General features: G+C 41.1%; 2 protein-coding genes across 2 annotated transcripts in view; one reads left to right on the top strand and one right to left on the bottom strand.

Moving 5' to 3' along the window:
• The window catches only part of LOC142156541 (uncharacterized), a 122,725-nt gene extending 117,134 nt beyond the window's left edge, over nucleotides 1-5,591 (bottom strand). The window contains exon 1 of the mRNA XM_075211123.1: nucleotides 5,433-5,591. The gene's annotated coding sequence lies outside the window, so the exon portion shown is untranslated. The remainder of the gene's footprint in view (nucleotides 1-5,432) is intronic.
• Nucleotides 5,591-13,521, top strand: part of LOC142150520 (hippocampus abundant transcript 1 protein-like) — a 39,665-nt gene continuing 31,734 nt past the window's right edge. The window contains exon 1 of the mRNA XM_075205753.1: nucleotides 5,591-6,352. Within this exon, the coding sequence (XP_075061854.1) occupies nucleotides 5,591-6,352 (762 nt within the window). The remainder of the gene's footprint in view (nucleotides 6,353-13,521) is intronic.

The raw sequence follows: 13,521 nt of genomic DNA, 5'->3' as shown, positions 1-13,521 counted from the left end.
GTAGAGGAGTGTTCCCCACAATATAATAAAAAACCCATCAACTGGTCTGAATTACACCCAAAAATAGTATCTGGACTGCGTAGAGTAGTGGGCACTGGGCACCACAATATAATATATAGAAAACCTTCAACAGGTCTGCATTACACCCAAAAATAGTATCTGGACTGCGTAGAGTAGTGGGCACTGGGCACCACAATAAAATATATAGAAAACCTTCAACAGGTCTGCATTACACCCAAAAATAGTATCTGGACTGCGTAGAGGACTGGCCACTAGCCACCACAACATAATATATAGAAAACCTTCAACAGGTCTGCATTACACCCAAAAATAGTATCTGGACTGCGTAGAGTAGTGGGCACTGGGCACCACAATATAATATATAGTAACCCTTCAACAGGTCTGCATTACACCCAAAAATAGTATCTGGACTGCGTAGAGTAGTGGGCACTGGCCACCACAATAAAAAATATATAAAAAACCTTCAACAGGTCTGCATTACACCCAAAAATAGTATCTGGACTGCGTAGAGTAGTGGGCACTGGGCACCACAATATAATATATAGTAACCCTTCAACAGGTCTGCATTACACCCAAAAATAGTATCTGGACTGCGTAGAGTAGTGGGCACTGGCCACCACAATAAAAAATATATAAAAAACCTTCAACAGGTCTGCATTACACTGCACATACGGCTGCTCCTCCATCCTCTCCATCATATACATGTTGGAGTTTCAGCGTGTGAAAACCTCTTGTTTTTGATAATGACAGTGCATTTTGAATATTTTTCAATTTGCCCCACAACACTGAATGTACTTTATCTATGATACGCATCTATCTTTCTTGACTGCGTAGTGTGGTGGCCCCGTTACACAATTTGGTACCGAGGCCACAATATAATTAGAAAACCCTCCACGGGTCAGAATTCCACCAAAAAAGGGTATGGACTGCGTAGTGTGGTGTGCCCGGAACACAATTTTTTACAGCGCCAACAATATAATTAAAAAATTGGGCATCAACTGTCACCGTTGTTTAATATCTGATACACCTAAATATGGACTGCACAGTGGAGTGGCCCCGGTAGTAAATTTGGTGCCGGGGCCACAATACCTCCTCCAACTTCCAAGTGTAGTGTTTATAAAGACAGACAGCGTCGAAGTGTTATTTGTTGACTTTCTTAACCCTAAAATTGTCCCTGTTGCAAATATTCGTGCAATGGAGAGTTACTTTTTCATTGAAAGACTTGAGCTTTCAAGTGTAGTGTTTATAAAATATAAACAACAATACAGTAGTTTTAGAGCACGTCAATACCTCTTGTTTTAAATTATGACAGGGAATTTTACTTTTGGTTTAATTTCTTGAATTTGTTTAAATTTGGTTTTACTTTTTGAACATGGCAAACGACTGTTGATTGGTCATATAATGCAAAAAAAAAAGTTCCAAGATGGAATTGTCCTTGGGCCCTCCCACCCACCCTTATGTTGTTGAAATAGGACATGCACACTCCACAACCACAGGTCCCTCTGTACTATCTGGAGGGCAGTGCTGTACTTCATTGAGGAATTGATTATTCATTTTTATAAACATCATTTTTTCAACGTTATGAGGAAGCAACCTCCTTCGCCGCTCACTGACCAGGTTCCCCGCTGCACTAAAAACTCTTACCGAGTACACACTGGAGGGGGGACAACTCAGGTAAAATAGAGCCAGTTTGTACAGGGGCTTCCAAACTGCCTTTTTTTTCCTGCCAGTAACAATATGGACTGTCTGACATGTCTACTTGGATGGTGTCAGCAAAGTAATCCTCCACAATTTTTTCAATTGTGACAGCATCCAATGCAGCGAGAGTAGACATGTCTGCAATGGTTGGCAGGTCCTTCAGTCCAGACCAGATGTTATCAGCATCCCCGCCAGCGCCTCTTTTAGGAAAACTGAGCTTTTTCCTTGCAGCCATAGATGTGGAAGAAAATGAGGGTGGAGCTGTTGGCATGTCACGGTCCTCTTCAGAGGACAATCTCCTGACCAGCAGGTCTTTGCACCGATGTAGACTTGTGTCCGCCGGAAACAGAGACACAACATACGCTTTAAACCGAGGATCGAGCACGGTGGCCAGAATGTATTCCTCTGACTTTAAAAGAGTGACCACCCTCGGATCCTGGCAAAGCGTACGAAGGGCTACATCCACAAGAGCTACATGCTTGGTGTAATCGCAATGGCTTACCAGCTCCTCCCTCACTTTCTCCAGCTGCTTCTGCAACAGCCTGATCAGGGGAATCACCTGACTCAAGCTGGCAGTGTCGGAACTGACTTCTCGTGTGGCAAGTTCAAATGGCTGCAGAACCTTGCACAACACGGAAATCAGTCTCCACTGCGCTTGACTGAGGCGCATCCCCACTCCTTTGCCTATGTCGTAGGTGGCTGTGTAGGCCTGAATGGCCTTTTGCTGCTCCTCCATCCTCTGCAGCATATAGAGGGTGGAGTTCCAGCGCGTCACAACCTCTTGTTTGAGGTGATGGCAGGGCAGGTTCATGCTTTTTTGATGTGCCTCTAGTGTGCTTTAGGCACTGGCTGAATGACGAAAGTGTCCAGCAATTTTGCGCGCCACCGCAAGCATCTCCTGCACACCCCTGTCACTATTGAGGTAATGCTGCACCACCAAATTAATGGTGTGGGCAAAACATGGGACGTGCTGGAAATTGCCCATATTTAATGCCCGCACAATGTTACTGGCATTGTCTGACACCACAAATCCCCATGAGAGTCTAAGTGGGGTAAGCCACTGGGAGATAATTTCCCTCAGTTTCTCTAATATGTTGTCAGCGTTGTGCCTCTTATTAAAGCCTGTAATACACAATGTTGCCTGCCTTTGCACGAGCAGCCATTTTGTAGATGCTGCTACTGATGCAGCTGTTGCTGTTGCTGCGGAAGGGGATGCATCTACCCAGTGGGCTGTCACAGTCATATAGTCCTTCGTTTGCCCAGAACCACTTGTCCACATGTCCGTGGTTAAGTGGACAGTGGGTACAACCGCATTTTTTAGAGCACTGAGGACACTTGATCGTACTTCTCTGTACATTTTTGGTATCGCCTGCCTAGTGAAGTGGAATCTTGACGGGATTTGGTACCGGGGACACAATACCTCCATCAACCCTCTAAATCCCACTCCACTGATGGCGGACACCGGGCGCACGTCTAACACCAACATTGCAGTTACAGCCGCAGTTATACGCTTTGCAATAGGGTGACTAATATCGTATTTTGTGGTCATGGCAGACGACTGTTGGACGGTCAATTGTTTTGTGAAAGACTTAGCGGTCTTACGACTTCCCCTCTGGGAAGATGACCGACTAACAGCAGCAACAGCAGCAGTGGCAGTAGTAGGCGTACCGCTGCAGGATTCCTCGGATGAATCCCGTATTGAGGAGGACTCAGTCTGGCTGCTGACTTAATCTGATGGAGATCGTGGAGGAAGTTGACGAGGAGGGTGTTGCTGGTGTGTATCCAACTGGACCACGGGATTTAGGTGTCCCTGTACCGATGAGGGTCCTAGCCCCAGTTCCTGAACTAACCACTGAACTATGAAGGTTATTCAGGTGACGTATAAGGGAGGATCTTCCTAGGTGGGAAAGATCCTTACCCCTGCTTATTAGAGCTTTACATAAGTTACATATGGCCATACATTGGTTGTCTGGATTTGGATAAAAATAACTCCAGACCGAAGAGGTGCATTTTTTGGTCTTCTGACCAGGCATGACGATGGGCTTTTTCATCCCATGGACATCAGCTGTTTCCCCCCCTGGTGCCTCATTTACAATAACCACATCACCATCCTCATCATCAAGTTCCTCCACAGCGCCAGCTACATCATCAATAGGCTCCTCCCGAGCCACCTCTTCCCGTACAAGGACTCGCCTTGGGGATTTGTGATAATTTCTCTTTAGAAGGCAGAGTTGTTTGCTGTTTTGTTGCTGACAGCATAACTCTCTTCAATTTTTTGTAGGGGGGGGGGAGGAGGAGGAGGGCTAAGATCGATGGGTGAAGCTGAACCACTAGTCATGAACACGGGCCAGGGCCTAAGCCGTTCCTTGCCACTCCGTGTCGTAAATGGCATATTGGCAACTTTACGTTTCTCCGCAGATGATTTTAAGTTTCTCTTTTTGCTACTTTTTCTTAACTTGGGCTTTTTGGATTTTACATGCCCTGTACTACAAGATTGGGCATCGGGCTTGGAAGACGACGTTGATGGCATTTCCTCGTCTATGTCATGACTAGTGGCAGCAGCTTCCCAATTAGGAGGAAGTGGGTCTTAATCTTTCCCTACTTTATGCTCCAAATTTTTGGTCTCCATTATATGTAGCACAAGATACTGCAGAATGTGTGAACTTGGTAATATTGCAGTACCAATGGACTTATACTGCTGGATTGGTTTTGCAAATTTGGTTATAATTATTTTTTTTTTTAATTTTTATTTTTTTTATAACTTTTTTTTTATTTTTTAAAAACTTGGGAATAATGGGGAAATAACTATGCCCTTAGAAAAATTAAATTAGTGTTTTGTATTTTTTAAAATAACTTTTTTTTATTTTTTTAAACACTTGGGAATATTGGGGAAATAACTATGCCCTTAGAAGCACAGAGCACAGGACACAGCACCACTGGACTGAGCACAGCACAGCACAAAACAGCACAGCACAGAACTGAACAGCACGAGATATAGCAGGACAGAGGACCACCTAACACACCCTCCCTCTACCCTGATCAATGGCCGAGTGAAGATGGCGGCGACTAGCAGGGAATTTATAGGATCCGAGTATCGCAAGATCCGACAAAGGGATTATGAGTCATAGCCTCGGTTTAAGATTTGAATTTGGCGCCAATACCCGGATCTATCTCGGATCCGACTCGGATCAGCAACGTTCGGGTGGGCTCGGATTTCAGAAATCCGAGTGCGCTCATCTCTAGTCAAAACAAAGAGGGGTACACAGGGGATCCGCCATGCAGGAGGTATGGGAGGTAGTTACTCAGGTGGGAAAACACAATAGCATCAGTGAGAACAGAAAAAAACGAACTGTTATGCATTATGCGGTCAGAGGTCTTTTTTTCAAAGTCCAATTGATCGAGTATTTCTTTATAGTGTAACCCAGTGGTTCCCAAACTGTGCGCCTAGGCTCCCTGGGGTGCCTCAGCGATCTCACAGGGGTGCCTCGCCCAGTGCCAGTGGGATGCAAGGCGGGAGACTACTTGGTAATTATTTTGGCTTAAGGGTGTCTTCAGAAAATTATTGTACTGAAAAAGTTTGGAATCCACTGGTGTAAGCCCTCAATTTCCCTTAATTAATGTTTGCCTGATATACTCTCAAGTTGTGCTATGTACATCTTGTATACAGAAGAAAGCGTATACATTTTCAAGATATGGTCTGACAAGTGACTTACACAGAAGTAGATTGGAAGAACAAATGTTTTAAATAGTTCTCCAGGCTGTGCGTCACCCCTATTGTTGTTGCCAGATGTGTGCACTTTGCAGCCAGGTGTAGGAGCTGCAGTGTAGTCTGCGCCACCTACTGACCAGCACCAGTACTGCAGTCATCCGAATGGCTGTGACGCTTCTATCAGAGAGTGTCAGGCAGTCTGTTGACGCGTATCCGGTGAAGGTTTGGGGGGAGGGCGCAGTCGTTGCTGGAGAGAATAGGTGGAGGCCGCAGTTGCCGGTCTGTGAGTGTATAGGTGGGCAGGTCCAGCCGGACCGGGGTTGGAGTCTGGATCCATCAAGGGACGAGAGGAGGCCGGGAGAGGGCACCGGAGCTCAACAGCCCGAGCCTCCCACCGGAGCTGTATGTCAGCCCGCTTTCCTGGATAGTTCAGCTTCTGTACATCAGTCTGATCAGCCCGCTTCCATCACCGAGGACTGCTCTGATCGCTCTCCAACTGTGCCCTCCGCATACCCTGCGCTCCTGAGCCCGACCTCACTGGAGGGAGTAGAGACTATACTCACCCACACGGGAATAGAGCAAACTTACCTGTACCCGGTGTCCCTGCACCCAGTGTCCCTGCACCCAGTGTCCGGCCACCTCTGCACCCCGCTGCAGGTAGACCTGCGCCCCGAGCACCCCAGCAAGGCTGTACTGGTGGCCACTATAGACATCACCCCCTCTCCAGGTCTGCAGCCAGGGTGCTGCGAGCCAGCCCTGGACACCGCGGATTCAGCTGCAGAAGGTCCCCTGATAGTGACCCGGGCATCAGTGGTGACAGCAGCCATTGGGCAGGATGATGACGGCAAGATGAGCCAGGAGAAGAAGAAAACCAACAACCGGATTATGTTGGTTAAGAGAATCCTCAGGAAAGATGGGGGCACGGTGAGTGAGTTCTGCAGCTATTAATCCACTGACCCTGAGCAATGACTATTATAAAAAATCACCAGTCTGCTGTCATCCATCCCACGGTATGCTCAGGGAATGTGCACTGTGACATTTTGTTTGTATGCCTTTTATACCTCAGTGAGTTAGTAATGTTATGGTTTAGAACAGAAGTCATCTGGCTCTCTGCCTAGAGCACTATATATCTCTACCGTTATTGTACCTGCAGCCACTGGTGAGCCAGCACAACAGGTATTGGCAGCAGACATAAAATACTATTCACACACTGCAGACATTCATTGACATCACTTTGCTTGGTATATATAAAAGACTGTTGAGATTGTTATTCGGTTTGCTTCCATTATCCTTTTGGATATGGTTAAAGAAAAGTTATTGTAGCTTTTGTTTCTGAACCTCTGCGTCTTCAAGGGTGTGAGTACTGCCTTGACAAGTTGAACATTCTTTAGGTACTGATTTCTGTCAGGCAGACTCCATTCCCTTGAGTCATCTCTTTACACAAGATACATCTGAGTTAATTGCAGTGTAGAGAGCTCAAGTATTGTAAAAAAAAATGGGGAAAAAGTAATACCGTTGTTGCCTGGTGTAGGCCACAATTGTAATAAAAAAATAGTTTGTCATAGTATTATCTTAATGATAATTTCAGATATGGCGGTGTTTGGAGTTATAATATGGGTAAGTGATAAAAAGCAAAACAAAAAAGCCCTTCGCTATGTAGGTGTATGGTTGGAATGCTGGAACAGACAGAAGATAGGGCACATACAGACCCACAAACACACTGAGCAATGATTAATGTTACACACAGTACCAAGTCGTGGTAGTCCTACTCTGGTTCAAAGGTAAATATCAATTCACTTGCGTTAACCACCATATCCTTGCTATATCCTTGTATAAAGATTCAATAGAATTAAAAAAAAGGCATGTCGTGTATGTATGCATATGTGTATGTATGTATGTGTGTATATATATATATATATATATATTATAGATTTTGTAAGTTGTTCGTATGCACGTGGGTAGAGTGGGTAGATAGTATGGGTGCAAACTGAAACTGCTCACTTCCTGATGGAATTATGCATCTTGACAAATTAGGAAGTTGAATTTATACAATAATAATAAATATTAATAACAAAAAAAATATGGCAGCTAGGCATTTTTTAAGCACCATACCTTTTATATATGGACCACTTCAGTGTTCTAGTAGTTTAAAATAACATTGAATGGGAATATTTAACCTGATATGGTTGAAGCGTTCTAGAAGAGACTTTTTTTTTTTTTTTTTTTTTACCTTTCAGATCATAGTCGTTTTCCGTTTGGAAAACCATTGTATTTAAATACGCCACTGGTGAACGCTGTCATAAACAAGCGCTTGTGTCTACAGCCCCCTTTAAGACATAACCCAGTCTACCTATCTTTGATGCATAAAGGACACTTCCTCTTTCTGTTTGTAACGTTCAGTTAAAAAGTGCGCGCTCTTTATTCTAGTACGATAATTTAGTAGAACAAGGTAAAATGAAGCAGAATTTAGGAGCCACAAATTTAAGAATCAGTCTTGCATTTTATAGAACCAGGGAACATCTATGCACCCTACCCCAAATGTTAAGCATTTGGAGTATATTTTTTTCGATTTGTTGCCCTTGTCTGTATGACATTTGCTCTGCACCTCTGTAGAATTTTACTAGCAAGTCTGGACAAAAGCTTGTGAAATACAGACATTGATTTGTTTAATATAGGAACCAATGGACATTTTAGGAATAGAAAAGATATGTCCCCCAGATTAAATTTGTTGAAATTGCCACCAGTTTAGCTGCCTAGACTGCTTGATTCCTGTGCTTGTGTTCTTGGATGCAACTTCAGTATGATAGCAGAACCCAGTGAAACTAATTCCTGTTGAAGTAATTGAAATGTCCAAATGCTGTAATACAATCTCTTCACTGGTTTGTTTCAGCAATGCATATTTCATAGTGCAGTGCAAGTAAAATAATGCATTTTGTTTAATTACAAATATGCTTACAATTATGTTTGTGTGTTTATTGTTTTTGTGAATAATTACCTAGCAACAATGCAAGATGAAGCATTGATTCATGGTGTTATTTATTTTTTTGTAAATGAAGGAGTCAAGACTTTAACAGCGGTATTTCCATTCCATTTTCCATTAGACAGCTCTACTGTATGGTAGGTTTTCTTTTTAATCCAAAACTTCATCAATTTTGTTTTAAAGTATTGTTGTATGGAAATAGCTGTACTGCAGGCAACTTTTTGTACAAAAACCGGAATCACAATCTAAACAATATAATTACTGCAGTCCTCTAAACATAACACTAATTTCATATTGTTATTTAAAAATAATTAAAGAGTAGGTGAATAATTAAATTGAAATCAGGCACTCATGGGGCACCATAGTTAGGAACCAATAAATAACAAATATATGCATTAAATGATAAAAAAAAAATGGTGAGGGAACATTATAATGGTTTGTTTATAATGCACCAAAAAGCTCATCCGAGTGTAAAGAAGAAGAGCTTGAGGGACAGGTTTGTAGCTGGTGGCTGTTGGGGATTGAAACCCAGATGCAGAAGGTTGAGGAGGGAGTGGTAGGAGATACAGTTGGATAAGTGGTTGTACACAAGCCTTTCAAGTAGATTAGAAGCAAAAAGCAGGAGAGAAATAATGGTAGTTGGAGAGCTGTAGAGAGATGTTTTTTTGGAGGCAAGGTGATGCAGAAGAAAGGAGGTTGTGATTGGAGAAAACAGGAAGTCTAGGAAGTGTCGATCGTTACGAGTATGAAATTTGGTCTGGTCCTAGGCGGCAATAAATGACCCTTTGTATTTGAGCTATGGCATGGATTTCAAAGGAGGAGGAGAAGCGGCAAGAGATCCGGGGAAATGATTTTGAAAGGCAGCTAGAGGAGAATAGGAAGTGTACCCCACCACCTTGACAGCCACTGGGTCTAAGAGTGTGGTTGAGGGAGATACCCCCATAAAAGAGAGCTGAGGGGGAATGTCACGTTTCAGTGCTCTAGTGTTTCAATGTGGGATGGAGAAGGGAGAGCTGTGGCAGGGTTGGAGGAAATTTTTAGGTGGTAGTGAATATTAGGGAGTCCTTGGGGCCCAGAGTTGGGGGGCAGATGTCCCCAGCAGACAGAATGAGGAAGAGTTTGTTGAGAAAGTGGACTAGGGAGTGTGATTGATGATCTGTTGTGTGTAGACTGGAGAGAGACATCGGTGCAGGGAGCAGATCATTTTGAAGGTCCTGGCATGCAGGAGTTTGCCTATGTAAGGGGAGGTTTGAGCTGAGGTCTTGGCGAGGGAGAAGGTGGATGAAGGAGGAGTGTTCAATAATGTGAGGGGTTCTGTGAGAGAAGAAAATGTGGTATTACAGTGAAGACAGTAGAGGGGATTTCATAGGGCTAGATAAAGCCGGTAGTGGAAGGGGGTAGTTGTAAATAGAAAGGATGCTAATGAGGCATAACAGGAGGAGGAAGTGGTTATCATAATCATGAGAGCAAGACTTTTTTTTTTTTTTTTGTAGTGTACCAAGGTGAATAACAGAAAGTGTGCACCTGTGAGAGGGTGTGAAGGAATAATAATGAGGTCACAGAGCACTAAAAATAAAGTTAAGAACATTGTCAATAAGCTGTTTTAGGAATCGTAGGTTGTAAATGGTAAATAGGAAGTGTCCAGACAGTGCACAGAGCAGTAAACTGTAAATAGAAGGCCTCCGTACAGTGCACAAAGCAGGTTCAGGAGATGGACGGTAGCAGGAACTCACAGGACACTGTTCGGTTTTATCCGTATAGCTGGGTTTCTAGGTAGATTATAGAACAGTGTCTGTTTTGATGCTTCCATATTATCTGGCATATAACCATTGTTTTGTTTAGCTATTTTATAAATCTTAAATAATATTAGTGTGCACTTTAAAAAATAAAAAAAAATATGCACTTAAAATTCATCCTAAATTCTATTTGCATCCCAGTAATGCTTCCTCCTGCTATACGTCAATGTAGTCTCATGGGCACCGATTAATAAACTACCCCTTCATCTCATTCTTACTACCCTATCTGGTACATGCCCCAATAAATTGTCTAAGTAACACAAATGCATGAAGCACATGTATACACACACGCAGAGATGATTAACCACTGCTACTATTTAAGAATCTAGGTCGCACTCTTGTCTCTATGTAAAAGAAGAAAAGTGTCTCTCCGTATTCATTCCTCATGGAAAACTGGTAAAAGTTGTCTTGTAGTGCTATGCTATCATTGTCATTGAAGTGAGACATTTGTAACTGGTTTGTTATTTTTACTAGCAAGAGTTTTTCCACAATCATACAAGGGGTGTCTTTGTAGACCATAATATGCAGATGTTTTTTTTTTGTTTATTCTTTTGGGAGATGGAACTCAATAGCATATACAAATTGTTACTTAATCCTGAAATAAAAATAGAACTGGAAGTCATTTCATAAGTACAGGTTAAGCCTATTTAATCCTAGATAATGCATCATTTCTGGGAGGTGAAACGATGAAATGGCTAAATATCACTAGGTCCATATGTTATAATATGTTGGGGTTTGTAGTTATTGGGAGCATAAATGTCATTTTGGTTTGTGTTTATAAAATATTTGAAAATACAACTCCCAAGACTAGGTCCCATCATAAATAAATTACTTTTGTTTTATTTTTCAGCAGATTTATTCGTTTTTGCGGCTTTCTTATAAAGTTGTGCATGTTTGTGCTGTAAAAGTTTACAATATTTGCAGTTCTTGTAAATTATTATTATTTTTTGGTTTTGTTTACTCCCAACATAGCAGAAACTGGCGTCATGAAATCAGTCTTATCAAATTAATATTTCATTTTTATATTTAATTTCAGTGGTTAGTGTTCTTAATGTGGAAAAAGTGTTTGATATTAGGTGCAAAGTTTTTTTATTTTTTGAATATGGGCTTTTTTTAATATACATTTTTTATTTTTTTTAGGGGTTTTTTTGTGCCACATTTGCCATATGTTTGTTTGCTCATTCACGCAAATGTACTGGAGAAAAAAGTATAAATGAATGAAAACAAACTGTCCTCCCAGCACCTAAAAACATAGCGGTAGATTAATTGTCTTCTTACAGAATGATCCTTGTGTGGTAGAGAATTCTAACTGTAAGCTCCAATAAGGCAGGGACTACTTTATAAACAGTAATAAAAAAAAAAAAAGAACCTTAAAACCCTCCCCAGTTCAATAAAAGCTTTTTTTAGTCATGGTATATGCAAAAAATGAGCCAATGTCAAATTAAATGAAGATATTCCCCAAGTGGTTCTAGCACCCAACATTTATCATATCAACCCAGGCCCTACGTAATCCAGCGTCCACCTTAAGGATTTGTGCACATCACTACATTGTACCCATCTGCAGTAACCGCACAGTTTGAGGATACTTTTTTGTTATAAAAGTACACATATTTGTTGTACTTATACCAGGGGAAACATTCTGACTACATTTTTGGATACATATTTACGATTGCACTAATTGCATAAAAGAAATTAAGGGAAGAATTATGGAAAAAATAACTATTCCATATTTTTTTTCCCCTACATAGTACCCAAATAATAACAATATATTTATTCTTGTAATTTTTATTTCCGGAAATGATCAAGTTCACTTGTATTCCCTATGTAATGCTAACATTGCCAAAACCTGAAATTTGGCCTGATCGTGAAGAGCCAAAGCCATCTAGTTGTGAAGTAGTTAAGCACCCCATAAACATTGTTGTTTCAAGGGAAAGTTATGTACTAACCTCAGAGGCTTAACACACAGCTTTGGTTTAATTTGCTAGTGTGACTGTTTTAAATGTATTTCTCCCTGCCCCAAAAAGGCTATATACACACACGTGCTTGCAATGCACTATTTATTGTATGTTCAAACACAAGTAAAAATGCATGTAAACTACACTACAATTATGTGTGTGTTAACAATTGCGTTCTGTGTGACAAAACAGGAAGTTATGATAACTTTACGAGGAAGTTATCTTTTTAAAGCCAAATGTGTGAAAATGTCTTTTGTAAATGATCTTTAACTGCATCTCATTACATTTACAGTGTGCTTTCAGTGAGATGAATATGTTTTCAACTGCGTTGACACGAGTCAGAGTCACTGAAATGAAACAACTTGTATTTTTTTTTAATGTCTCTAAAGTGTCTACGTCAATCAGCCATGATAACTTTTCAAAGCATTAAACTTGACCTCGGTTAGTACAAATGTAGCTAATCTAAGTTCCAGGACCCGTCCAGGGAAACCTGCTTGTAAAGATTCATGTAATATCCTGATCACAATTCAATGTTAGAAGATTTCACATTGTCTCAAGACACTGCTTAAGACCAATAAACTTTCCTGTTGGCATCATATTAATGCTCATTGTATTTTTCTCCTTTGCCAAGTTACATACCACACTTTAAAAAAAAAAAAAAAAATACATTTGAAGTAGAATTTTTTTTTTAGATACTAGAAGTTTTGGTATATACACCACATTACCATTCACTTGGCAGCATTTAATATGGCTTTCTTCAGTCAACTAAATACAAGTGAATTAACTGATATTGGCATAAAACATCTACATGCCTTTTACCCAGAGCTTTAAATAGTGTACGTTTTTTGTTTTTTCTTTATTAAGTCTTAATGCCTTATGGCAGTGGATCCCAAACTTTCTAAGTTTGTGGCACCCTTAGGGTCTTAAATATCTTTTCAAAGCACCTGTAAGCCAAAATAATTACCAAGTAGTCCCCCGCCTTGCTTACCACCGGCCCTGTTCGGGAACCCACTGCTTTATGGCATTTTTCCTAGTTTGTGTTTTTTTTGTTTTTTTTCTTCCCCCTGCTTTTTTGTTAATATCAAGTTGGTAAATGTTTGCTATTGTTGGTTGGCTTTAAAACAGTTAATTAGGATACTTGATTTCAGTTTACTTTTTTCTTCTTTAAAAGTTTTCCCTGGTCATCTGACATATTTCAAATTCTTCCCACAGATGACTATACATGTGACTTGCGTTTGATGATCCTGTCCCAATGACCAGAATTACCCGCAGGCATATTGGCGCTGTTGGTTATTACACACGTTATTTGGTGTTAATTTATATTACTACTGTCGGTATACTGTGTAATGCTGTTTACTTATA

This window comes from Mixophyes fleayi, chromosome 1, assembly GCF_038048845.1.
Source record: "Mixophyes fleayi isolate aMixFle1 chromosome 1, aMixFle1.hap1, whole genome shotgun sequence".
Taxonomy (NCBI): Eukaryota; Metazoa; Chordata; class Amphibia; order Anura; family Limnodynastidae; genus Mixophyes; species Mixophyes fleayi.
This window is presented reverse-complemented; position numbering and strand designations above follow the sequence as displayed.